Consider the following 27,706-nt stretch of genomic DNA (forward strand, 5'->3'; position numbering starts at 1 on the left):
TGGCTGTGCTAGAACGCGCTCTGTAGACCAGGCTGGCCTCAAACTAAGAGTGCTGAGATTAAAGGTGTGCACCACCACAGCCCAGCAACTTTATTTTAATCTAACTTTGTTCTGTGACTAAGTCTTTTCTAGTTCTTTAAAATAGCCTTTAAAAAAAAAAAAAGGTAATACGTTTCCTAGATGGTAAATAGACAAACAAACTACTTCATAAAAACCAACTTTAAATACCCTAATCCTGCAAAATAGAAAAGTAACAATAGCATTAGTTTCCCAAATTAGAAAAAAAAAAAAAGTTCGGTACTATCCAAGAGAAATTTAACACAAATTCTATGTATAATTTATAATTTATGATTTCTTAGTAGTCACATGAGAAAAGCTGTGAGAAATAATTTCCTCAATTAGCCCAATATAGCTGAAATATTTCGGTAGGTTGCAAGTATACCAAGATTATTTAGGAATTTTATTGTCTTTTCTGTCTTTTTATGGTGTGTGTTTGTTGTTTGGAGGTTTTGTTTTGATTTGATTTTTTGAGACAGGTTATTCTGTAACCCAGGCTCTGGCTTTGATCTTGCCATCCTTCTGCCTCAACTTCTGAGGGCTGGAATGACAGGTGAGCATCACCATATCCAGCTTATGTTTTCCCCTTTTTAAAATGTCCAGTCTTCAACCTAAAGACTGTTTTATACTGGTAGCACATCTTAATTTGGACCATCCATATGCCAAGTGATTGGAAGCCATACTGACGAGTGGATGTTTAGTCAGAACCCATGGTGTGGAAGACAGTGGGAGAGCACTTTGTTAGACTTGTGATCAGGGTGGATGTTCAACTGTCTGGTGGTCCTTCTGCTGTCTTCAAATACAATTTCCCATAGACAGAATGAATTCCTTCCGTCAAATGTATCTACTGCCCCACGTCCAGTATTTGCTTGCTGTGATAGGTGAAAGTAAATTCAGTGAAGGACCTGGTTTTATCTGTTAGTGCCCCATTAAACATCCATGATATATCAGATCAACATTCTATCTGTCTAAATTCAAAATCCCAAACTAGATTTGTCTGTACAAATAAGAAACGTAAGATAACTGAGCTACCCATTACCCTCTCCACTGTGGGATACCCTTCAAATATACTTACAATTTTAGTAATTCATCTTTTAACTTTTCATTTTCCTTGTTTTCTTTGTCATCAATTACTTCTCCCACAAAAGGTTTCATGAACTCTATTAAGGCCTTGCAACACTGACAAAGGCCATAATCGTCTGTCTGCATTTGTTCTTCCGAGTAGGGAACAGGCAGAAGAGAAAGTTGACTCCAAAGGGTGGACAGTGCTAATCCAACTGAGTACGCCTTGTTGTTGGGGAGTTTCTGAATAACTGCAACAGAGACTGGGTTGTTATTTGCATTCACCTCATAAGCGTGCTGCACACAGGACAAGAGGAAGTCGGTGTTGAGAAGGTTCTGGGTCTTTAGGAGGTGGAGCCTTGCTGAAGGAAGTGTCGCTAGAGGCGGGCTTAGAGGTCGAGTAGTCTGAGCTCACTATTCCCTCTGTCACTGCAGTGTGATCAGGTCGTTCTCACTATTCCCACTGTCACTGCAGTGTGATGAGGTACTTCTCACTACTCCCTCTGTCACTGCAGTGTGATCAGGTACTTCTCACTACTCTGTCACTGCAGTGTGATCAGGTACTTCTCACTATTCCCATTGTCACTGCAGTGTGATCAGGTACTTCTCACTACTCCCTCTGTCACTGCAGTGTGATCAGGTACTTCTCACTATTCTGTCACTGCAGTGTGATCAGGTACTTCTCACTATTCCCTCTGTCACTGCAGTGTGATCAGGTCCTTCTCACTATTCCCTCTGTCACTGCAGTGTGATCAGGTCGTTCTCACTATTCCCATTGTCACTGCAGTGTGATCAGGTACTTCTCACTATTCCCACTGTCACTGCAGTGTGATCAGGTACTTCTCACTATTCTGTCACTGCAGTGTGATCAGGTACTTCTCACTATTCCCACTGTCACTGCAGTGTGATCAGGTACTTCTCACTATTCCCACTGTCACTGCAGTGTGATCAGGTACTTCTCACTACTCCCACTGTCACTGCAGTGTGATCAGGTACTTCTCACTACTCCCTCTGTCACTGCAGTGTGATCAGGTTGTTCTCACTACTCCCTCTGTCACTGCAGTGTGATCAGGTACTTCTCACTATACTCTGTCACTGCAGTGTGATCAGGTACTTCTCACTATTCCCACTGTCACTGCAGTGTGATCAGGTACTTCTCACTATTCCCACTGTCACTGCAGTGTGATCAGGTACTTCTCACTACTCTGTCACTGCAGTGTGATCAGGTACTTCTCACTATTCCCACTGTCACTGCAGTGTGATCAGGTACTTCTCACTACTCCCTCTGTCACTGCAGTGTGATCAGGTCGTTCTCACTATTCTGTCACTGCAGTGTGATCAGGTACTTCTCACTATTCCCACTGTCACTGCAGTGTGATCAGGTACTTCTCACTATTCCCACTGTCACTGCAGTGTGATCAGGTACTTCTCACTACTCCCTCTGTCACTGCAGTGTGATCAGGTACTTCTCACTACTCCCTCTGTCACTGCAGTGTGATCAGGTACTTCTCACTACTCCCTCTGTCACTGCAGTGTGATCAGGTCGTTCTCACTATTCCCACTGTCACTGCAGTGTGATCAGGTTGTTCTCACTACTCCCTCTGTCACTGCAGTGTGATCAGGTACTTCTCACTGCTCCCACCATGTCTCTCCCACTTGATGGACTACACACCCTGACCTCAATCAGCAGTTCTTCCTCACATTGCCAGTTGTCAGGCACTTGGGCACAGCAATAAGAAAATCAACTAATGAAGTATTTTTATAACTGGTTATCTTTTTCCTTATTTTTGATTCTAAGCACAAAATATGAATGGAAAATTACACAGCACTATATAAATGGAAGGAGTATTGCAGAGCTTTTTGTGCCCTTAGAAGATTTTGAATATTTAACAAGTATAAGGCTGGTGAGCATTCTGATTTAAATGAATTTATTCTAATGTCTAGGTCCCTCTATCACATTCTGAAGTATATATGTTTTCTAAAATGAAAATCACTTCTTTCGAGGTGAATGTCTGTCTTGGCTGCTGAGACCCATTATTTGCCAATACTAAGCCATGAAGCCTTCTCATTCTGCATGTCTCTTTTCATTCTCCAGACTACCTTTTAACCAACCTCCCATTCAGAGGCTCATGTCCTTAACCAAAATATGGCACTACCATGCTGCTGTCAGATCATATGACCCACTAAGTGTGCTTAGAGGGAAAATGCTAACTATAAATTGTAGATAAGAAAGCTAGCCAGGGAGCTAGGGAGATGGCTCAGTGGTTAAGAGCCCTGGCAGTTTTTCTAGAGGACCTGGGTTCGATTCCTAACACCCATGTGGCAGCTCACAACCTGCTGTTACTCCAGTTCAGGGGATCTGATGCCCATTTCTGGCCTCCAAGGGCACCAAGCATACAAGTAGTGTACAGACATGCATTCAGGCAAAAACTCATACATGTAAAGAAATGGTGTAAATTAAAAAACAAAAGCTAACCAAAAAGTTACATACACGAAAACAGTAAGACACACAACCAAGGATTTACGAGCAGCCCCCTTTTCCAGCACCTTGTAAGAGTCTAACAGCAGAGCTCAGCAACTCACCACACGCTTTACTCGGTAGACTGTTCACATTTAGGGTAAACATCAAGGTACGTATGCAAATAAAACAGGACATACTTGGGGTACCAAAGTGCTCATACCTGTCTGCAATGGCTGAAGTAAAAGAAGAGTAATTTGGGATATCTGTTTTCCAGAGGCCTCTTCAATGAGTTCAAGCAAACCCAACAACAATTCCTTTGGATTACATAACTATAAAAATATTCACAATTGAACCTGTTTAATACAAGTTGTATTTAAAGCCACATGATTACTATTTTAAAGAAGACATACTGAGAAAATACAGTTATATTTGCTTAACTATAAAATGCCCTGTAAGGTGCTAAAAGGATCTTCAGAGCTCAGGCTTCTTCTGAACTTGACCTGAGCCTGCTGTTGGCTGTTGTGCTCTCCATGCAGAGCTCCGATCTCTGGTTCTTTCTCAACAGGTAATTTAGGGTACACCCTGACAGCCCTCTTACCGCTCAGCCTGCCTGCTTTCTCTGCCCTCCCACCAGAGCCACACCCATCATCTGGAAGGAGTTCTCTTCCCTAACGCTCCTCTGTGTGCATCCCTCCAATCTGCAGTTCCCTGTATTAGGTTTTATTATGGGATTTTCAGACAAACTTTTTTATTGTTGATCCCTCCACACACCTCTTACCCTCCTCTCCCCTCCCTCTCACCCCTGATCATCTCCTTTCAGCTTTCATGTCTCAAGCAGCACTGGTACTTGATTCTGGGTCTAATGCAGCACAAGGGTCAGTGTGACATTAAACCAGTTCTTTAAAACTGACTTCATCTATATAATAAGAACACTTGCTAAATTACAGATTTATAGCTCTCTTATGGAAAACTCTGAATCCGGGATCTCAGACTGGATAATTCTTATATCTAGAAACTTTGGAAAATGCTGAGATGGAATTGCCCATCCATCCCGTCAAGTATGACCAGGTATTACATAAGAGTAATTTCCTGGACTAAAATGTTCTTACCAAAGAAAAGGAATTAAACGTGAAAGGGAACTGTAGTGCTGCTGTGAGTTCTGATGGACAGAACCAAATTCACTGACTCACCTTCACCAGTAAATCAAACATCAGGAAACAGTCTTTCCTTTTCTCTTCTCCACCATTCCTCAGGAGGCATCGCACAACAGGACCAACCAGATTCCAGCCCATAGACTTGATGATGGTCTGCAGAGCACCAGAGGAAAGCAGTCATCTAGAGACTCTCCTGCTTTCCTGACCAAAGGAGCTAGCGCTTTCTCTGAAGTAGCAAAGGCAAGGCCGGTGAGACTCACATGCCACCTCTAATCCTTCCGGGGCTCACAGCAGCCATCACCGTGTTCAAATGTTTTTATGTTTTCACTGAGGGAAACAGAACGGCCTCTACTTACTTTCACTCAGCAACTAGATCTTTCCTAGGAACTAAAGAGTTCGGTTATTTCTGACAAGCTAGTTAATTTGCTCAGAACAAGCATTTTTTTTTTTTTTTTTTCCTGAGACAGGGTTTCTCTGTGTAGTTTTGGTACCTGTCCTGGATCTCGCTCTGTAGCCCAGACTGGCCTTGAACTCACAGAGATCCGCCTGGCTCTGCCTCCCGAGTGCTGGGATTAAAGGCGTGCGCCACCACCGCCCGGCCACTTCCACTTTCTATACTTCTCTTAGGGTGCATATTTTTTGTTCATTAGAATGTCATATTGTACGCCAGGTATGGTGGAACATGCCTTTAAACTCAGCACTTAGGGGCTAAAGGCAGGAGGATTTCTGTGAGTTTGAGGTCAGCTTGGTCTACATAGGAGCTCCAGGACAGCTAGGACTACACAGAGAGACTTGTTTCAAACAAACAGAAAGCACGCCATTACTGGAGTTCTTCTGGGCAAGGAATATTTCGTTCATTACCATGTCTAGTCCCAGCAGCAAGCACAGACCTGTTACAAAGTAACAAGGCAGGTCTTGTGACCAGGACAGTAAACAAAGTGGCAGACTATACAGCTTAGATGATGTCTGCTAACTTAGGTATAGCACAGTGTCCTGCTTCCAAAGATTGGATGTTCTGTTTTTCTCTATTTTTTGGTATAGCTTGACTTTTAATATTCGAGAATTCATATTATAAATCAGTAACTAAGTTTTTAAAAAATTACTAAATTCTTATCTTACCATAACTTACTGCATTAAGAGTAAATTCACTTTTTAAAATTTGTCTCCTAGATAGGCAGGATAATTATTTCCTTAATGACATCCTGCTTTCCGTTCCCAGCATTCCTGGCCCAGCACAGCCCTCCATGGAGTTTAGCTCCTTTACTCTTCTTTCTTCTGTCTCTTTGGACGCTGACCAGAACCCAGGTGTGCACTTCTGGTTCTGTGGCCTTCCTTGCTTTTCCTACAGCCCCACTTCTGGTCATACGGCTGCCTGCTCCCACGTGGCTGACCTCTGGGCCAGCTTAACTTAAGCACAGGCTTCTGTTTCTTTTTATTCTCCCGACAGCTGCTGAGATTACAGCCCGCCTGGCCCAGAGAGGTTTTCTCTTAAACTCTAATTCAGTTGTCCCTAAGCTTAAAAACCCAAACCAACAGCCTCAGCTCCTGCGTGCAGTACTTTCTAAGGAGGTGTTTTCCTCTCTCCTTCCCCTTAAGTGATCCTCTGAATGACAATAGCCAGATTCTTAAGAGTAACAATGTGTTTATCTGAGCTAAAGAACTGTTAAATATTTAGTGTGTATATGTTTGTACATAGGCAACAGCATGTGTGTGTAGAGGTCAGAGGTCAAGTTGGAGACTGTCAATCTCTTAACCGTGTGGGTCTCAGGGATCAAACTCAGACCACTGCACTTGGTGGCAAGACTTTACCCATTAGCCACCTTGCCTATCCCAAGAATTTTAGCTAAACCGTTTATAAATATCAGCTACAAGGTAACCAGGCACTGTAGAATGATGTCTTTTGGAACTTATAGACTCTAGCATTAAATATCTCATGCTCTTTGTTTGGGGAAGGGGGAGCGAATAAGTCAGTATATGGAAAGAATTAGATACAGACTTAAAAACCAGGCTGGCATCGAACTCGGATATCCACCTGCCTCTGCCTCCCAAGACCTAACCTGATGTACCTTGCAATGTTTTGATATTAAGCAACGTAACTGTCCCCATCTTACATGAGACTGGCAGAGCCAGAGCTCACATCTCTCCAACTCCAAGACCACACTTTGCCCCCATTCCAGCTGCTCTCCACTGGGCTGGTTTTGCTCTTAAGTTCCCAGGGGTACTTGGCAAGGTCTAAAGACTTGATTAGTGTTGGTAGAGAGGGTGCTATTGGTGTAACAGGCAGAGGCCAGTGCTGCTGCTGAATGTCCTACACTACACAGGACAGTGGTCCCGGCCAGGACACAAGCAGGTGTTGGGGTCTACATTCCAGAGTCTTAAGACAAGTTCATCTTCACACAGACAGATTGGCAGTAAATTGGGACCAGTGCTGAAACTGTCACCTGGCAAGAAAATCAAGTTGTAATCAGTGTTAAATATTGTTGTACTGAAATCTGAACCCTGTTGTTATCCGATTATAGAGCACAAAGGTGATTTTCAAGGCACTAAGCCTAAGCCTCACTATTTAAATCTATCCCATTAGCTATTTTAAAACATACTAAAAATAAACCACTCAGCCATGAAATACCTGAGGACCAGTGTGTTATCCTCTCCCTCTTCCCCTGTCTCGCTGACGCAATGCTGCCGCTGCTCACCTTGACAGGCACATTCTCAGCTAAGATGGCTGCTGATGGCGGTGGCTCACTGAGGACAGTGCTTACAGGCAAGCTGAGGATCTGAGTTCCAATCCCCAGAACCTAAGCAAAAGCTGGGTGTGGCAGTATGCGTGTGTATCCTGGTATTCCTACTGCAAGATGAGAGCCAAGACAGGAGGATCTGGGGACACTCAAGGCCAGCTTATACAGCCACAACAACAAAGGGATCCTCTCTCCAACAAGGCGGAAGATGAAGACACATCTCTGACCTCATATGCACCATGGCATGCCTATGCCCACATTCACATGTATGAACATGGATGCACACACACATCATACTCTCACCATAGCATGCCTATGCCCACATTCACATCTATGAACATGGATGCACACACACATCATACCCTCACCATGGCATGCCTATGCCCACATTCACATGTATGAACATGGATACATACATGCACCTCATACTCTCACCATGGCATGCCTATGCCCACAGTCACATGTATGAACATGGATGCACACACACATCATACTCTCACCATGGCATGCCTATGCCCACATTCACATGTATGAACATGGATACACACATGCACCTCATACTGTCACCATGGCATGCCTATGCCCACATTCACATGTATGAACATGGATGCACACACACATCATACTCTCACCATGGCATGCCTATGCCCACATTCACATGTATGAACATGGATGCACACACACATCATACTCTCTCCATGGCATGCCTATGCCCACATTCACATGTATGAACATGGATACACACACACATCATACTCTCACCATGGCATGCCTATGCCCACGTTCACATGTACGAACATGGATGCACACACACATCATACTCTCTCCATGGCATGCCTATGCCCACATTCACATGTATGAACACAGATACACACACATGCACCTCATACTGTCACCATGGCATGCCTATGCCCACATTCACATGTATGAACATGGATACACACATGCACCTCATACTGTCACCATGGCATGCCTATGTCCACAATCACATGTATGAACATGGATGCACACACACATCATACTCTCACCATGGCATGCCTATGCCCACATTCACATGCATGAACATGGATGCACACATGCACCTCATACTCTCTCCATGGCATGCCTATGTCCACATTCGCATGTATTAACATGGATACACACACATGCATATTATACTCTCACCATGGCATGCCTATGTCCACATTCACATGCATGAACATGGATGCACACATGCACCTCACACTCTCACCATGGCATGCCTATGTCCACATTCGCATATATAAGCATGGATTCACACACATGCACGTCACACTCTTTTTTTTTTTTTTTTTTTTTCTGAGACAGGGTTTCTCTGTGTAGCTTTGCGCCTTTCCTGGAACTCACTTGGTAGCCCAGGCTGGCCTCGAACTCACAGAGATCCGCCTGGCTCTGCCTCCCGAGTGCTGGGATTAAAGGTGTGCGCCACCACCGCCCGGCACACATCACACTCTTTATACAAAACCTTTTAGAAGATGAGATCCCAGGCCTCTTTTCTGCCTCTTGTGAACTCAAAATCTCCCCTGCCCTTTATGCTTTTATGACCTAACCTTGAAGAGTCGCATACAAACCTACATCCGAATCTCCTATTTCCATACTGAAATCAAAATCTTATTTCTCAAAGTCAACCTCCTTGCCTTCATCCTGCAAGCTTTCTCTTCGACTTAGGCTGCTTTTTTGTTGAGATCACATCTGCATACTGCAGATACAAACACCAAACAATAGAAAAACCAACCAACCAATCAGTCATTGTTTATGACGCACCTGTGCTTATCCCCCATAATCAATATCTGTCCCAACTTTCTTGTAGGTCTGGCGACACAGCTCAGTTGGTAGTGCTTGCCTAGCCAGCACAATGCTCTGGGCTCAGTCCCCAGCACCATGAAAACCAGACGTAGTGGCATGCATCTATAATCCCAGTGGAGATAGGAGAATAAGAAACAGCAAATTCGCCAGGCAGTGGTGGTGCACACCTTTAATCCCAGCACTCGGGAGGCAGAGCCAGGTGGATCTCTGTGAGTTCAAGGCCAGCCTGGTCTACTGAGCGAGATCCAGGAAAGGCGCAAAGCTACGCAGAGAAACCTTGTCTCGGAAAAACTAAAAAAAAAAAAAAAAAGAAACAGCAAATTTGAGGCCACCCTGTCTCAAAACAACAAAAAATAGTAACAACAAAACCTTCTTGTAAGTACAAATCCAGCACAGGAGCCAAAAGCTCCAAAAGTCTGAACCCTGGATGTCACATAAAAGCTGAGGTGTCTTTCAGTGATTGCTTCTTATCTATGAAGTGATTGTTTTCTTCTGTTGAAATAAGAGTCCCATCATATTGCCCAGGTGGTCTTGAATTTGTGTGCTCAAGTAGTTCTCCCCCCTCTGCCTTTTAAGTAGCTTACAGTTGTAGATATTACAAGATGAACTTAATAGCAGTGCTAAATAAGGCAATATATGGAAAGCATCTGGCATAAACATAAAGATTAGTAATTTTAGTATTGATAGCAACTAAAAGTATTATCAGAAGTTATCCTTTGAAAATATGATTGGGAAAATCAAGAAAATTTAAAAATACTGAGTGAGGGACCAGAGAGATGGTTTAGTTGATCAAGTACTTGCTGCACAAGTGAGAACCTAAGTTCAGATCCCCAGAACCCACACAAAAAGCTGCGCATTGGTGATCCAGGCACTGGGGAAGCAGAGACAGGCAGATCCCTGGAGTTTGTTGGCCACTCAGCCGAGATGAATCTATGAGCTCCGGGTTTAGCGAGACCTTGTTTCAAAAGACGGGAAGTGATGGAGGAAACACTCAGTGTCGACTTCTGACCTTGACAAGACTCACACAAACATGTACATACATATAACACACACACACACACACACACACACACACACACACACACACACACACACCCCAAACAAACAACAAAAATCATAGTGAGTTTAAGAATACCAGGACAGCATGGGCTAAAAAAGAATCTGTCTCAAAAACAAAACCTCACAAAATTGATTATATTGGGGACTATAAAAGTATGTTATAGTTGATTTTAACATCAACGGGGAGCCTCACATGAAGGGGTGTCCTAAGTGCTTGGACTGGTTGGCACCAGACAGACAGAAAGGAGACAGAAGGACACGCCTTCCCCTCCTCTAGTGTGTGGCTAACAGCTGCTGCTGCTGCCTCCTCCTCTACTATCAGAAACTTATCAGTTTCTAAGCTTTCACTGGACCTAGACCAGCAGCTCTACAGCCACTGTGGGACTACTCTGCCTCAGAGACCAGGTAATGACAGGTTGTCAGCCCCCAGGTGTGATCCAGCCCCAGTGAACGCTCGCTTCTCGAGGTTGCCCTGGTCAGGTGTCTCATCACTGCAGCGGAAGAGTAACTAGGAGGGTAAGTGAGGAACAGCAACAATGGATTATTCCTTCCCAAACAAAGACTGTGAGTGGACACACAGGTTGTGCTTGCCTTGTTCTTTTCATCTTGAATAACCTCCAGCAGCTGGTCTATGTGCCCGTCGTCGATGCATCTTTGGCCTGCTAGCTGGAAGAGGCCAAAATCCTCTTCTTTAAAATCACGCTCTTCAAGGATTTGCTGTTAAAAAACAATACAGATGCAAACACAGACTCAGGATGAATGGTTTCCTGATTTTGTCTCTAGGAAAAAAAGGAAATCTTCAATTCTAGAAAGTGCACATGAATACAGAATGAAAATTGGCTTTACTTATTTTGGCTTTTGATACAGGCTCTCATGATGAAGCTTAAGCTGACCTGGGAACTCTTGCCCCGCCCTCTGCATGGTGGTAGTAAGCACTAGTCAGTACGGCTCATTGATCTTGAACCTACTGTATCAAAGAAGCCTATTGTGGTGATACTGTGTTCCCCAAAATATTATTCACCCTAATAAACTTATCTGGGGTCAGAGAACAGAACAGCCACTAGATACAGAGGCTAGAAAATGGTGGCACACACGCCTTTAATCCTATCACTTGGGAGGCAGAGATCATCCGGATCTCTGTGAGTTTAAAGCCACACTGGAAACACACTGGAAACAGTCAGGCATGGTGACTCACAACTTTAATCCCAGGAAGTGATGGCAGGAAGCAGAAAGGTATATAAGATGTGAGGACCAGGAACTAGAGCCTGGTTAAGCTTTTAGGCTTTTGAGCAACACAGTTCAGCTGAGAGGCATCCAGTCTGAGGAAACAGGATCAGCTGAGGAATTGGAAAGGCGAGTGGCTGTGGCTTGTTCTGCTTCTCTGATCTTCCAGCATTCACCCCAATACCTGGCTCCAGGTTTGTTTTATTAATAAGACCTGTTAAGATTCCTATTACAGCCTATGAAAGCAATCACAGGTCTAAAATTAAAGGCTTGGTGGATAAGAGCATACGATGCTCTTACAGAGGACCTGTTGAATTCCCAGCACCCAGGTCAGGTGGCTCACACACCACCTGTAACTATAGCTCTAGGTGGATCCAACACCTCTGGCTTCCATGATGTGCACAGGGGCAGGGGCAAAAAAAATTTAGGATTTCTTTTTATTTTATATGTCTGAGTGTTTGCCTACACGTAGGTGTGTGCCTGGTGCCCATGGAAGCCAGAAGAGGGCCTGAGTGTGGAGAAATAAACCCAGGTCCTCTGCAAGAGCAATAACTGCCCTTAACCACTGAGCAATCAATCCACCCCCCACCCCAACCCTCTACATACTCACAGAGATCCCCCTGCCTTTGCCTCCCAAGTAGTGGGATTAAAGGTCTCTCTCTCTCTCTCTCTCTCTCTCTCTCTCTCTCTCTCTCTCTCTCTCTCTCTCTCTCTCACACACACACACACACACACACACACACACACACACACACACCCACACCACACAATCCAGTCTACCTTCCTGATCTTATGCTGTTTATTTACAAGTCAAAAAAAAAAAAAAGCAGGAATTAGATAAGGTAAATATGAGTGACCACAAAGCAATTAAAGGTGATCTATGCCCTTCCCATATTTTTAAGGTGTTTCAGAGAATTACTTACACATCTTTTTATTACGCACTGAAGTTCCTCTACAGCCATTCCTGATTACTTTTCCTAGTTTTGATGCTGAAATGAACTAATACAACAGTTAATTGTGTGACATTATGTAAATTCATTTCATAAACTGTTTCATTCTGAATTATTAGAAAAAAATGTGAAGTTTTATAGCTTAATGATATTATTGAACGTTAGTGTGCTAGCCTAATAAAGCATTTTAAAGCCCCTACTGTATTGCCTAAAGAGCATAACTTTGAAAGAATGAGAAGAGAATAAAAAGAAAAAACCCTAGAGAGAACTTCCTAGAAGAACCTTTTTTCAAAAGGAGAAAGTATTCCTTTCATAAAAATTAAAATTAAAGTAAAAAAAAATCCAAACCATAGACCTGAGATAAAAATTCTAATAATCATTAGGGAATGTCTTAAATATCCCATTGACAAAAACTGAAATCCAACACAAGTCACCCAAAGAAGTTGAAGATTCTGATGCCCTTCACCCTGCTCTCCCCAGGACCTGCCCCCCTCAAAGTAACCAATCCTGGTCAGTGAGATCACCGAGTCACACCAAGACGAGGCCATCGAGGCCATCGGTGGTGCTCTGGACACCGTGCGGCTCGGGGGGCTGGAATCGCTGCCCCGCAGGCGCGGATAGGACAATCACACCCTACCCTGCCTGTGGGCTGAGCCGAGGGGCAGCCATTTCTCCCTCCTCCCGGTTCCTGCTGGGCCGAGCGTCCGGGCTCCAGCACCTCGAGGGGCCTAGCTGGCGAGCCGCGTGCTGCGCGGACCCCGGTCAGCCCGGACCTCCCCGACCCAGCGCCTCCACCTACCCGCCGGACCGCGCGCTTTCTCCTCCACCTCGGGCAGCGCAGGCCGCACTCCTGGCCCCGCCCCTGGGCTGGCCCCGCCCCTCCGGCGCTCGCCCCGCCCTCCCTGGGCCCGCCCCCAGCCCGGGCGACGCGACGCGTGGGGAGGAGCCTCGCGGCCGCTGCGTAAGCCCGCCGCTCGCCTTCTGACGGCATTTCCCATGGCTGACCCTGCTGCTCCTCGCTCTCTGGGCCCCCGTGCCCGGGCTTCCAGCGCCCACCGGAACGCTGCAGGTACGAACAGGAGCCTCGTCCAGGCGTGGACCCGGAGACCCTGGTTTGAGTTGTACGCACGCGCGGGGTGCTTTCCGAGGCTGCCCCCCGGGGAGGGAGGACTCCCGGTGGCGGACCGCTTCCCAGTGCTGGTGCCTTGGGGAGAGAATTCCACACTCGCTCAGGTGTTTCAGGATCTCCCGCTGCGTGGGCTGTGCTGGGGACCCCAGGAAACAGTGGTGTTCAGCCGCCTTGAACCTTGGACTGGACCTGGACCTCCTTTTGGACTGCTTTGGTACCGGGTCTCTGAGGTATCAGACTCCTCTTTTTAGGCAAGCTACCATTTGGGAGACCGAGAAATGTTTATCCTAAAGCTACCCAGTTCAGGGTGTTTTAAAAGAAGCACTTGATTAAAGTAGGTACGATACATGAAAAAAGCCAGTCCCCAAAGAGAGATTTTAGTCAAGAAAAACTGAAATGTAGTTAATTTACAGAAACAATGGGATTTCCTTCCTGTTTACCCCTTTTTACAAGTTGGAGTTGAAAATGAAGTGTGTGATAGAAAGGAAAAGCTGTCCACAGTGTGTTATTTGGGTAAGACTGCTACATCACAAGTGTGTTTACACTTACTGTTATCTCTTCAATTGTAGGTACTAAAAAGACAAGTGCCCTCAAACCAGAAGATGCTTCCAGAAGGTATAACCACGTGGACAACTGCATTTCACTTTCCTTTGATCTCATTAATTGAATCAGATTTTTTTGGTTTTGATGTTTTATTTTTTGGTCTTGGGATTTGGGAGTTGAAACTAGGGCTTCATACATGCTGAAAAAGCTCTCCATCTACGGAGCTGTACTCTAGCCCAAACAGTTAAAAACAGTAATGGATACCCTTTTTGGAGAAGATATTTATGAGAAGATGTAGGAAGCACTATTAATTCTCACAGCTGTTACACCCTCCAGCTCTGAGAAGAGCAAACTGGAGGCTCAGGCTTTTGGGAGCTGTTGTGAACACCTGTAGAGAGCTGTGGGCACATCATTCCCGAATAATCGAGTGTGTCCCAGCTCTTCAGGTACATGCTTATTGTTGTGTATGTCAGAGTTTCCTTTGTAACATTAGGTACAGATTTAAAAACAAACCAGTGAAAACCACCCTTTACTGTGTGGGGCTTCTCTCATGTCACAAAAGATCTCTAGGACAGTTGTCTGTGAAGAGATTAAAAGTATCTGTGACATCATTTTAAGATTCACTAATTCTTCTTTTAAAATACTTTCCAAATACAAGATAGCCTGTATTTGGGTTAGTTCACTGGGACTGAGAAATATCAGTTAAACTAGCACAAATGAATATGTCCTCACAAATTGCAGTAAGTGCTATAAAGAAAAAGGTTGAGATATGAGGAGGGACTAATGATTTAGATCGGCAGGGGCATGGCCTGTGGGTTTTCAAGGCAAGGCTTCTCTAAAGTCCTAAGATAGTAGGTGTGAAGCAGACAGCAGAGATGACAGAATTTCAGCAAGGGGTGACAATATGTATGAAGAAGACCCTGAGGTAGGAAGGTGTATGACATTCCAAGGGGGAAGGAAGGAGGCAGAATTCTGCTCGTGTCACAGTGAGAAACTGAATTTGTCTAAGTGCAGAACAGCAAACTTTAAGGAAGTGATTGGACGTAAGTTTTAGTTTAGGGCTAGGTGGATTCGAGAACTGCGCTGGAAAGTATTTCCCTGTGGAGCAGCATAATACTTAGCATCCTAGGCCAATACTCTACCACCGAGCTGTACTCCCAACTCCAGCTAAAATGTATTTTGAGCAGATTACCTAGGATGACAAAGCATTCCATAAGATAATCAAATGGTGATTGATAACAAGTGACCCTCTTGATTAATTCTAACTTAAAATACCTTTACATTCACTCTAGCTAAAAGACAGGCATCTAAAATATGTGCAAAAATATAGAACAGTTCATTCATTTAATAGAATTCATTTAAAAGTTAACGTGACAAGCTTGATATTGTCAAATGAAATAAATTATTTTAAATTTGTTTTAATCTGAATATAGTAAATATTGATCGATATTATCCATATGAACAAAAGCTCTAATTTTAAGAATATAAAAGCATCCAAGACCAAAATGTTTGAGAACTGCTCCATACACTGTCTTAGAGGTACCATTGCTGTGATGAAACACCATGACCAAAAGCAACTTGTTAGGAAAGGTTTATTTGGCTTACACTTCCACATCATTGTTCATCATCAAAGGAAGTCAGGACAGGAACTCAAACAGTGCAGGAACCGGGAGGCAGGAGCTGATGCAGAGGCCATGGAGGGTGCTGCCTACTGACTTGCTTCGCATGGCTTGCTCAGCCTGCTTTCTTATAGAACCCTGGACCATAACCTCGGGGGTGGCCCTATCCACAATGGGCTAGACTCTTCCCCATCAGTCACTAATTAAGAAAATGCCCTATAGGCCTGCCTGCAGCCCAATCTTACAGAGGTTCCTTCCTTCAGGTGACTGTAGTTTGTGTCAAATTGATGTAAAACTGCCAGCACAACCATATTGACTATCGTCATTTGTGACGGAAGGGATAGCACTGAGACAGCACCCCTGGAAGCAGCTGTAGGTAGTTGTCAGTTAGAAGACAAGGGGTCACTCAGGTCAGGGTGGTTGATAATTTGAGCCAGCAAGTTGACATGACTTATTGATGGGTGTAAAATGAGAAAAGTAATTCTTCATGAAGCTTTTCATATTTAATATAAAGAACTGTAATCTGTGTTTACATCTTTCATATTTCTTTGATACAGAAGTGTCTTCATAGAGTTAGTGATTGTAACTCAGCAGTAGAGTGCTTGCTCAGCATCTACAAGGCCCTGAGTTCCATCCCTAGTATCTCAAAATAACACTAAAATGATCTCGATCAAAGGGTAGGAAAAAATAGGTGTTTAGTTTCAAAATTCCCATTTTAATGTATGTATTCTGAGATATGAATTGTTGGCAAAACTGTACCAGACTTCCAAGTTATGGGGCAAGGGTGGGAGGTGGGGTGTGGGGCGGAGCATATTGCTCTAGGCAAAGTACTGGAGTTTGAAGTCTCAAAAGTTAATGAAAGTAGGAAGAACACGTGAGAATGTTCCCAGGTCAGGTGTGAGAGGGAGAGGTACGCACTGGTGACAGCAGATGCGATGTCACCAGAACACTCCCGACGGCGGTGACTCCATCTGGGCTCTCCTGGTCTGGTTTGCATGGCCCCTCATGGGACCTGGGCATCTCTCACAGTCCTACTGTACGGCTGAACTTCAGAAGTGGTGCTTACTGAGGTAGCCTTGCTTTTACGGCCCAAGTATGCAGGGCCACAAAGGACTGACAGGCTCCCACTGGTCACTAGGATAAAGCTTCCTCAACCACATATCAATATAGGTACTTAGTAAGTGTGTAATTAAGGTGAGTGAGTGCCTTTTCCCCCAGACGTTACTGCTGTGTTGAACTGAGTTGTCACAACCTCAACTCTTGACAGAAATTTCTGTAAGAAAAACAGAAATCAAGTTACCTTTTTATTCTTCAATCTGTTGATTCCTGGCCCCATGGCACAGGGGAGGGGGGGAAGCCAGGTATGTATGACAAAATTATAAACTGAAAGGAAAAAAAATCCTCTTTTGAAATACAGGTTCTTCCTATGTAGTCCACACTAGCCACCTCCACCTCCCAAGTGCTGTGATTATGGACATGGACTCCTCCTTTTCTGTAGGCGTCTGGAAGTGCTTCCTTGTGCCTAACCCTGGAAGTAATCCTCGTGGCCAGCTTCTGTATACACACTGTAGTGAATAGTTTGCTTACTCTTTGGAAGGTGTTGGATCAGAAGTGGCAGGGTTAAAAACCATGGATTGTATTCATACAGTGATAGGTTAGGTCAGTGTCGGCTTTTAGAGCATGGAGTGCTGGAGGTGGGAGAAGTCTTCAGTGGTCTAACTCGCTCATTAAATTTCAGACGAGCAGAACTGGAAGCCGCAGTGCAAAGGAAGGTGGAGTTTGAGAGGAAAGCTGTGCGCATCGTTGAGCAGCTGTTAGAAGAGAACATCACAGAGGACTTCTTGAAGGAGTGTGTATGTATTAAGTTGGCAGATTGCCAGATTTAAGATATCACTTCAGTCTTTGAAGATTTATTTGCATATGAGTATCTTGTACATCTCTTCATGTGTGTATGTACACTATGAGTGTGCAGTGCCCAGAGTCTAGAAGTAGCCGTCAGATCCCTCAGAACTGTGTCACAGGTGGTTGTGATCTGCCCAGCATGGGTGCCAGGACCCGAACCCAGGACCTCAGCAGGGGCAGCAAATGCTCCCAGCCACTGAGCTGTCTCTCCGGCACCGTCAAATGTATACGTACATATGTGTGCGTGCATGCCACATGCGTTCAGTGACCCGTGGAGTCCAAATGGCATCAGTTCCTCTGTGCTGGAGTCACCAGCAGTTAGGGGTGACTGGGAACCAAACTCAGGCCCGCTGGCAGACCAGTAAGCATTTCTAACCACTGATCCATCTCTGCAGCCCCCAAATCAATGCAAAATGAAACTTCTTTGCACTGTCGAAATCTTTAGATTTCATTTTAGTCCTTAGATACATAATGTACAATTTGCATTTTAAAATGATTAACTATCATATTTCTTGCTTTATAATGACTTTAAATGAGTTAATAAGATACATAGTAAGATGGCTGTAGTTACATATAGTGTATAGTTAAATTTATTTTTATTTTATTACTAGTGGGGTGGGCACACATGCCATGACCCACATGTACCACAGCATGCAAGTGGATCCAGTTCTGTCCTGCCATTGTGGGTCCCGGGGTGAAGCTCAGGTTGTCATGTGTGGCAGCAGAGACCTTTACCCTCAGAGCTATCTTGTCAGCCCAGATTTTTTTTTTTCCGAGACAGGGTTTCTCTGTGTAGTTTTGGTGCCTGTCCTGGATCTCACTCTGTAGACCAGGCTAGCCTTGAACTCACAGAGATCTGCCTGGCTCTGCCTCCCGAGTGCTGGGATTAAAGGCAAGTGCCACCACCGTCCGGCCCAGAAATTTTTAAAATAACTTTCCTTTTTAAGTGTTACTGTATGTCCGACACTTATTGAAATACTTTTCCTTCATGTGCTCCTCTAATTCTGACTTCACTTGTGAAGTCAGTTCCACTAATCTGCTGGGAAACGCCCTTTCATTTCACTCCAGGGGATGTTCATCACACCGGCTCACTATAGCGATGTTGTGGATGAGCGGTCCATCATCAAACTCTGTGGCTATCCTTTATGTCAGAAGAAGCTAGGAGTTGTAAGTACTCTTCTCTTCAGTGTGTTCATTAGTTTTTACAAAACATGTTGTAGAAAGAGTGGGAAGTAAAGCCTGAGGTCATGAACTAATAACTTGGATTGGCCAAAAGTATTAACTATAGATGACTTAATTGTATATGACATAAAGCTTATGTTCCTTAAAATTCTTTAGTAAATTATACTTTATTTTTCTTTAGATACCGAAACAGAAATATAAAATTTCTACCAAAACCAATAAAGTCTATGATATTACTGAAAGAAAGGTAAGTTCAAAAGCTGTTTAAGGTAGCGGTTAATTTTTAAATGACATTAAATGGAACTTTAAATCTTACTTTAAAATTTCTCTGTTAGAAAATAACTGCATTAACAAATTGTTTGTATTTAAAATTAAGGTACTAAGAAAATTTCTTGCTTGAGCTTTTAGTAGGAATTCAAGCAAGGCATGATGGAGGCAGGAGAGTCAGGGACCCAGCCATCCTCGGCTGTATAGCAAGTTTGAGGCTTCTCTGGGCTAACTCCCTCCCCCCAAAAAGATTTGAACATTTAAAAACATGAAGTACATGTTGGTATAAATATAGGCAAGTAAACCAGGATAAGAAGGATGAGCCAGGGCAGATTCATCACATATATGAACCCTTGATATATGGTGACAGGAGTATCAGAGGTGAGTGGAGAAAGGATGGGTTTTTCAGTAGCTGGAGGTGGCACAGTCAGTTGTCCAAACGTGAGAACTGACTTGTCCCAGTCCATATACAGAGTGGGTGGATAGACCTGTACATAGAAGGCAGACCTCTCTCAAGATTCTCATCCCAGTCCATATACAGAGTGGGTGGATAGACCTGTACATAGAAGGCAGACCTCTCTCAAGACTGTCTGGGAGAATATAAACTTGGACAGAAAATTAGAAAAGTATGAAAAGCTGACAAACTTTCCTTCTTAAAATTTAGAACTTTTGTTCATTAAAAAATGAGAAAACAAAGCCAGGTGTGGTGGCGCATCCCTTTCATCCCAGCACTCGGGAGGCAGAGGCAGGCGGATCTCTGTGAGTTCGAGCCAGCCTGGTCTACAAAGTGAGTTCCAGGACAGCCAAGACTACACAGAGAAACCCTGTCTTGAAAACCAAAAGAAAAAAAAAGAGAGTAAACAAGTAGAAAGTGTGAAGTTATATTTCTTGCAAATTCATGGCCAGAACACGTAGTCTAAGAAAAAGGAAGGCAAACTAATGGAAATTTTTATGCACTGGATGTAAATGGTTCGTGAAGGTGTGAAAACACGCTCATTTTCTCTCATAGAGAAAAGGCCAGTCGACACACAGTGAGGTGGGTGTGCAACTCAGAAGGCACTGGTGGAATGACTGATATCACAGCCGTTCTGAGAGCCTGTTTTGGAATCTCAGTTTTGCCTCACAGAGTGGGGAAGGCTGGAGCTCAGACCTCTTACATGTTAGAGAGGCTCGCTAATGCTGAGTAAAGCTACAAGCCCAGAAACGTCTCACATTCTTTGTGACCGAGCCTTTTTATTCTTTGTTATATGCCTTGAAGAAATTCCTGGGCCATGTGTACCAGGGTATATGTATAAAAGTATTCATAGCTATAAAATAGAGTATAGGCATATAGTGGAATAATATTATGATTTTTAAAAACTTCAAAAAGTGACATAGGAACTATGAAGACGTTATTAAGTGAAATAAACCAACACAAAAGGACAAATATGGTATAAACTATTTATCCAAGTTCCTAAAGTTATTGTATTTATAGCAGAATGGTGCTTGTCAAAGAAGGTAGGAATAAGAAGTTATTGTTTCATGGATATAGAATTTCAGTCTTGTATGCCGAGAGGAATTCCAAAGACAAATACTGAGGAGAGTTGTACACAGTGTGAACTTAATGTCACTGAGCTGTGCACTGAAAAGTGGTGACAAGTAACAGAGCAGGTGGTATTGTCTACAGTCCTCGCACCCAGGAGGCCAAGGCCAGACAATTGAGGAAGCCGTCTGGGCTGCACTGCAAAACACCGTCTCAGACAAACGGAAGAAGGCCTAAGGTAGCAAATGGTGTGTGTATTTTAAAAAGTGGACCAGGAGCCAGGCGGTGGTGGCGCACGCCTTTAATCCCAGCACTTGGGAGGCAGAGGCAGGCGGATCTTTGTGAGTTCAAGGCCAGCCTGGTCTAGATGAGCAAGATCCAGGAAAGGCGCAAAGCTGCACAGAGAAACCCTGTCTCAAAAAACCTAAAAAAAAAAAAAAAAAAAAAAGTGGACCAGGAAGATGGCTCGGGTTTAAGTGCCATGTGTTCAAACCCCAGCACTGGGGGTTGGAGACAGGCAGATCCAGTGGGTCCCTAGCCAGCCAGCGGAGCCAAAAGCACCAAGCTCAAAATCAGTGAGAGACCCTGTCGCAAAACATAAGATGAAAGTGATTGAGGAACATGGCCACTGTCAGCCTCTAGCCTGCACAGATGAGGGCACGCCTGTGTGCACACGCAGACCCACGCACACGCACAGAGGCACATATATACCACTCATGTCTGTGTATACACACATACACCACACCAAATGAGAAAATTAGTCAGCCAGGTATATGTCTGTGATTCTAGGGCTCAAAAGGCAGAGGTAGGAGAGTCAGAAGTTCAAAAGCACCCTCGACTACATAGAAAATTTGAAGTTCGCTCACACTGTATGAAGCCCTGTCTCAAACCAAAAGGGCCAGTGAGATGACGTAGTAAGAGTGCTCACTACCGATTGGAAGAGACAGCATTGATTTCCACAAGTTGTCCTAACCTCTGCATGCATGTTATGGCCTGTGTGCATACACTTACATACACACGTACACATTTACTAATTTACATAATTAAAAAGTAAAAGTACTAAATATAGTCTTTAAAAATGTTTTTCATTAAGGTGCTGTGGTGGCTCACCCTCCCAGCATTCAGGAGGTCGCGAGGGTGGGAGTGCCGCAAATGCATAGGCACCCTGATCCTCACAGTTCTGCATCAGCCTGGGATAGATAGTGAGACCCCCATCTCAGAACAAAGAAATTAAAGTTTATAACATCTAGGTAATAGCAAAAGGTCACGAACAGTTCAATTGTACACAAGTAAAGAGTAACGTACAGATACATCATGGAACACGTTCACTTTCTGTGGTAAAGGGATGGGCCCCAGGACCTTGCAGGGCCAGGCAAGTGCTGCCTCTGTTGTGCTCCCAGCCCTAGGATGTAATGGTGTGAGGGTAAAATGGTAAAGGATAAAATGCATGAGAACCTGGGTGAATCTTAAGAATGTGGTTTTGAAGAAAAGAAATAAGACATGAACACAGAGCCGTACCCCACTTAGGTCGAGTTCAACAATGGCAGAGCTGCATGTTTTACAGGGATAAGCAGATGAGGGCTGTGCAGTGTGTAGGTGTTACGTAGGGTAGGTAAGTGGGTAGGTGTTGTACGGGGATAAGAGGGTAGGAGATGACCAGAAGGAGTGGTGAACAGAGTGTATCTGATGCTGTTTACCCCTGGGGAATATGGAAGGCGATGTAGTTGGCCAGGGCACATAGAAGCCATCCAAGTTGCTGTCCTTTACTCTCAACCTTGTGTGGTAAAAGCCTTTGGCATTTTGTTTTATTCTTTCATCTGTACATTCATGTTCTCTGTGTAGGCTATGTTTCAAAGTAGAAAAATAATAAACTAATTTTAAATGTTCTTTTTCAGTCTTTCTGCAGCAACTTTTGTTACAGAGCATCTAAATTTTTTGAAACACAAATTCCCAAAACTCCAGTATGGGTTCGAGAGGACGAGAGGTAATTAAATCTTTGTCTTGTTTGCTCTAGTGGTCAAGTAGCCTTCCTGCTTGAACCCAGCTGGGAGCAGGCTTTGTTCTTTGCAGAGTGTCACCATTTACACAGCTTAGCTGTGGAGAACGCTACATCTTAAGCACAGTTATTAAAGATTTTTAAAAGGAAAATCTTACATGCAGATGTCTTTCTCTAATGTTGTAATTTTTATCACGAAACTGGAACTTGCATTCTGGCCCTTGCTTTGCCCAGGGTGTCCGTGAATCTTGTTACTGTAACAATCCTGAATTTAAACTGTAACTTTTTTCAGAAGAGCCTGGCTCTTGGGAATCTGGCTAAACTTGCTTTGCTGCTAAGATAACTGAGTTTATTACAGTAACTGCAGTATCCTGAGTTTAAAGAAAGCCAGTAAAGAAGGACCTTTTTGCTAAAAAGTTTGGTCATTACAGGGCTTTTCTTCGGGAAATAATTAAACACTTGCAGTGTTTTACTGACTCAGATTTAAAGAAATATATTCATAAAAGCAACAACTGTCCTCGTTATCCAACTAAACTGTATAGAAACGCAGACAAAGGCCTAGTGACATTAGTATCATCCTGGATGACGAGTGTTTGAAGAGATGCTGGCATAAGTTCCGTTGTTTGTGGTCAGTGAAGACAGATGCTAATTGAGTAATGACTGAGGTGTAAAGAGATGCAATTGATGCAAGAACATTGCTGTAAGACAAACAGGCAAAACCTTAAATTCCGCCCATAAGAAGGTGATAGGAGACCACTCTAAATCCCACCAGCTCGTTGTTAGCAGTGACAGACCCTTGATGGCACGTTCCTCTGTAATCCTTCCTGTGCAAAGCCTACCTGCCATGACCTTAAACTGAGCATTGTCCAAGGTCAGCGGGACGCCCACGTGCCTCATCTTGACACTGCTGTTCTTACCTTCCCTCTCCAGAACCGCTATCCCTGAGATGGCCAACACCAGCACAGTGCACTCCCGCTGATGAACACCAGTTAGCTTACCTTATCTTTGTCTTTTATTTCCAAAGATGTCTTCTCTGCTTGTTAAATTCAGCCCTTTGTAGCATCCTTATATCTACTTCAAAGCCATTTACCAAACTGGACCTGATTGTACATGCCAGGAATCCCCAAACTCACCAGAGGAGGCAGGATGATCCCAAGCTCCAGGCCATCCTTGTCTACATAGTCAGCCCCAGGCCAGCCTGGTCTACATGAGACACTGTCTCAAAGAAAGAGGCGGAAGGAAGGAAGAGGGGAAGGGGAGGCATTCACCAAACACATTTTCCTCAGACACAGTGACTAGCTCTTAGCTGATCTTTGTCTACTTTTCCTCATAACTTGAAGCCTTAATCTATGTTTCTTTATGTTTGTGGTTATTAAGATTCAGCGTGTTTATATAACCTTTCTTACATTTTAGTGAAGGGAAAAGGCGAAAATAGCCTTTTATTCCCCTAATCTAGACCTTGATTTACAGCGTATAGACACATACACGCACATGCATACTCCTGTGCACCGTGAATGTCAACCTTTGGATTTAGTGGTCATTGAGATGACAGAGTAAATTCGTGAGTGAAACAGTATTTAATAACTTCACTGATTTGTAATATAAATTTTGTGACATTACTTAATGACAAGCTGTAAACAAAAGAAAAACTCGAGAGTAGGTTGGGGATTGGACGTTGGCTAACTACAGTGACTCTTGGCCATTGTTTCACTTTCCATTTTTCCAGTTACCAACATTAATTATAATCTGAAAATATTAGATGGACGATTCCAGAAATAATTCATAAGTTTTAAATTGTAAACCATTCTGAATAGCACAATAAAAATCTCACACCATGTTGGTCCTCCTTGCCCAGGGCATGAATCATCCCTTTTCCCAGGGTAAGCACACTGTGCACGTGCTCACCTGTCAGTCATTTACTAGCCACACAGGAAGAGAATACAGTGTGTGTAAGGTCATGATTTTAGGCGTCATGGATTAGAGGGCACTACTGTTTATCCATGAAAAACAGATCACAAGAGGAAGAAGAGCCAGGTAGAGTTTGGTCATTCTCAGGTACTGAGGGGTGTCAGGTGTCTTTCCACCCTGCTGGGAGTTGAGCCTGAGGCGGTTCACATGCTAACCGAGCTCAACGAATAAACCCAGTACACATGGTCTTTTGAGCAGACCTTGATCTGGTGTTGGTCTACAAGATAATTGAAAAAGAATCTCAAAAGCTTAAAAGAGCCATAGAGTCAATCCAGTTTCTTTGTTAAGCAACCTTTCAAAAATCGAGCCTATTCCATAAGCTAAATGACAGACTGAATGAGGCCATGATTCTACTCACTGTACTCAGCAGTGTGATTGACGGACATTAGTGAAGGGTGAGTCTAAACATAAACCCTCCAGTTGCCTCGGGTCTAACCAGAGCCTCTATTGTGTCTGACGCTTGTTGGTGTTACAGCTATGTCCTATCTTCTCTAGACACATCATTGTGAGTTTAATCTCTAAACCCTTGGGCTTGTGGCTGTGTCGTAATTTAATGAATCCACTAGAGGTCACTGTTGTCACTGAGAATTTTTTTAATGTGTTGCCTTTTAGAATAGCAGTCCTTAGTGTTTAATGCAGAGATTTTTATTTTAAATAATAAACATAAATTTAACTATAGTGATTTAATAGCCAACTTAAAATACAAATTTTAAATCCATTCGAGTAATTAGTATCTCATGCAACTAATTATAAACTTTTTAACTAATACATCTTACATTATCGTCTAATATATGCATATAGCTTTAAAAACAGTCATTAAATGTCTAGTTACTTTCTACCACTTTTATGATGTGCTGATTACAGTCGTGTTTGACACCTGCAGTTTGAAGAGCACTGTTTTGGTCACTCTAGCTTGAGTTTTTAGTCGTTTTACTATCATAAAACCGTATTTCAGCACTAGACCACGGTTCCTCACTTGTGAAAGTAGAAGTTTGCATTTGTATTCGTCCCATTCTGATGTTTGATGAGAATGAAACCAGACAGACTTGAGCTGCCTTGTTACAGACTGTCTGATTTAGTTTAGACGAATCAGAATGCTTTTGTTTATAAAGATGAAGGTGATAGGAGACTGGGTCAAAGTTTAAATGAGAAGAAAAGCCAGGGCTGTTTTATAATGTGTTTAAACCCTGGCGAATCATCGTCTTAAATAACAATGGGAAACAGAACAATAAATCTGACCCAGTTTGAGCTCTCATTCGTTACTATGAATACTAGGATACATTTACTTATTATATAAACCCCTAACTTTGTGCCCAAGTTTACTACTTCTCTGATCAATGTATTAGAGTTAGGAAGTCATTACTTAGAGTGAAAAAATATCTGAAGTTAAAATACATCCTTAAATCCTGGGGACCAGTGCTTCTCATGGACAAAACACGAGTTAGTGCTGTGTGGTTCATAATGCCGGGTGTGCCTCACAGTGTGACTTAGAAATTGCTCGCCATAATATACAGCTGGTGCCCAGAAACAGACCACAGACAGTTCTGATGCCAGAACAGTGTGCTTCCTAGATAGTCTGTACTTGCGTTTCTAAATCCTGTGTCATTTTATGCAAGTGGAGTCTGGCAGAGCTTGGGAGACTGGGGTTTCTAGAATTATGAGTTAAAATCTAAAAAGGAGGGACAAATGACAGAAAGGAAATTTTGTTTTTAAATATCAAATTTGAGTGAATGGTTAATGCTGACAGAGCTAAACGCATCATGTGGCCTAGAGCTGGGGATTTTCACATGCCACTTCTCAGCAGTAAACATGCATAATCTCGGGCGGAAGCCAAAAACCTCTGCAGAGCAACTTTTATAACCTCTTCCTGAGCAGCTACCTCTGTGCTCAGTGAGCAGAATACACAGTGTCTGAAAAGATTTCACTGTCTGAGGAGGCTTGAGTTCTACCACAAGGAGTACTGTAGGCTGCCAGTTGTGTTGATTCATATGTAATAGACACTTTTCAAGTGATATACACACACATACAGATATCTATATGTGGGGGTAAAACGGCCCTTTTGTAGGGGTCACGTGTCAGATATCCTGCATACCAGATATTTACATTATGATTTATAACAGTGGAAAAATTGCAGTTATCAAGTAGCAATGAAAATCATTTTATGGTTGTGGGGTCACCACAACATGAGGAACTGTATTAAAGGGTCGCAGCCTTAGGAAGGTGGAGAACCACTGGTTTAGAGCCAGGTGCAATGGCATACACCTGTAATCCCACACACACTCCTACTTTTAGGAGTCCCACAAAAACATCAAGCTACACAACCGTATCATATGCAGAGAACCTAGCTCAGACCCATACAGGGTCTGTGATTGTCACTTAGTCTCTGTGATCCCCTATGAGCCCTGCTTAGTTGATTCTGTGGGCCATGTTCTCCTGGGGTTCTCAGCCCCTCTGGCTCCTACAGTCTTTTCTCCCCCTCTTCTGCAGGGTTTCCCTGGCTCTGCCTAGTATGTGGCTATGGGTCTCTGCATCTGTTCCCATTGGTTGCTGGATGGTGCCTCACTGACGACAACTGGACTAGGGCATCTATGAGTGTAGTGAGTATAGCAGAATATTAGTAGGAATTATTTTATTGACTCTATTTATTTATTTATTTATTTATTTATTTATTTATTTATTTATTTATTTATTTATTTATTTATTTATTGCCGGCTGTATTTGTTTCTATCCTGAGTCTCTGGGCTGTCTAGGTTCTGGTTCCAGGCCCTCCAGGCAGTGTGAGGTGTGGGCTCCCTCTCATGGCGTGAATCTCAAATTGGACCAGTACCAGTTATTGGTTGGCCACTCCCACAAGTTCTGTGCCACCATTACCCCAGCACATCTTGTAGGCAGTACAGGTTTTGTGGCTGGTTTGGTGTCCCAGTCTCACTGCTGGAAGCCTTGCCTGGTTACAGAAGATGGCCAGTTTAGGCTCCGTACCCTCCATTACTAGGAGACTTCACTAGGGTCACTCTCATAGATTCCAGGGAGTTTCCACTGCACTGGTTTTCTG

At 43.5% G+C, this 27,706-nt stretch overlaps 2 protein-coding genes across 8 annotated transcripts in view; one reads left to right on the forward strand and one right to left on the reverse strand.

Annotated features, from left to right (window-relative positions):
- The window catches only part of Glmn (glomulin, FKBP associated protein), a 38,595-nt gene extending 25,179 nt beyond the window's left edge, over window positions 1-13,416 (reverse strand). The window contains exons 1-6 of one of the 3 annotated variants that reach the window (XM_052735687.1): window positions 13,326-13,416; window positions 12,500-12,575; window positions 10,944-11,069; window positions 4,771-4,887; window positions 3,801-3,909; window positions 1,133-1,370 (exon numbers count right to left, since the gene is read on the reverse strand). In XM_052735687.1, the coding sequence (XP_052591647.1) occupies window positions 1,133-1,370; window positions 3,801-3,909; window positions 4,771-4,887; window positions 10,944-11,069; window positions 12,500-12,538 (629 nt within the window). In that variant the 5' untranslated portion in view covers window positions 12,539-12,575; window positions 13,326-13,416. The remainder of the gene's footprint in view (window positions 1-1,132; window positions 1,371-3,800; window positions 3,910-4,770; window positions 4,888-10,943; window positions 11,070-12,499; window positions 12,576-13,325) is intronic. The other 2 variants (XM_052735685.1, XM_052735686.1) reach the window with 2 other exon arrangements.
- A 51-nt stretch (window positions 13,417-13,467) lies between these two features.
- Rpap2 (RNA polymerase II associated protein 2) overlaps window positions 13,468-27,706 on the forward strand; it is an 81,943-nt gene continuing 67,704 nt past the window's right edge. For 3 of the 5 annotated variants that reach the window (XR_008217596.1, XM_052735681.1, XM_052735682.1), the window contains exons 1-6: window positions 13,468-13,595; window positions 14,225-14,270; window positions 17,556-17,670; window positions 18,788-18,886; window positions 19,083-19,148; window positions 22,586-22,674. Coding sequence is in view for 4 of the 5 variants with exons in the window: in XM_052735681.1 (XP_052591641.1) it covers window positions 13,523-13,595; window positions 14,225-14,270; window positions 17,556-17,670; window positions 18,788-18,886; window positions 19,083-19,148; window positions 22,586-22,674 (488 nt within the window). In the remaining variant the exon portion in view is untranslated. The other 2 variants (XM_052735683.1, XM_052735684.1) reach the window with 2 other exon arrangements.

Source organism: Peromyscus californicus, unplaced genomic scaffold (genome assembly GCF_007827085.1).
Source record: "Peromyscus californicus insignis strain IS unplaced genomic scaffold, ASM782708v3 Scaffold_13__1_contigs__length_99412109, whole genome shotgun sequence".
Lineage (NCBI taxonomy): Eukaryota > Metazoa > Chordata > Mammalia > Rodentia > Cricetidae > Peromyscus > Peromyscus californicus.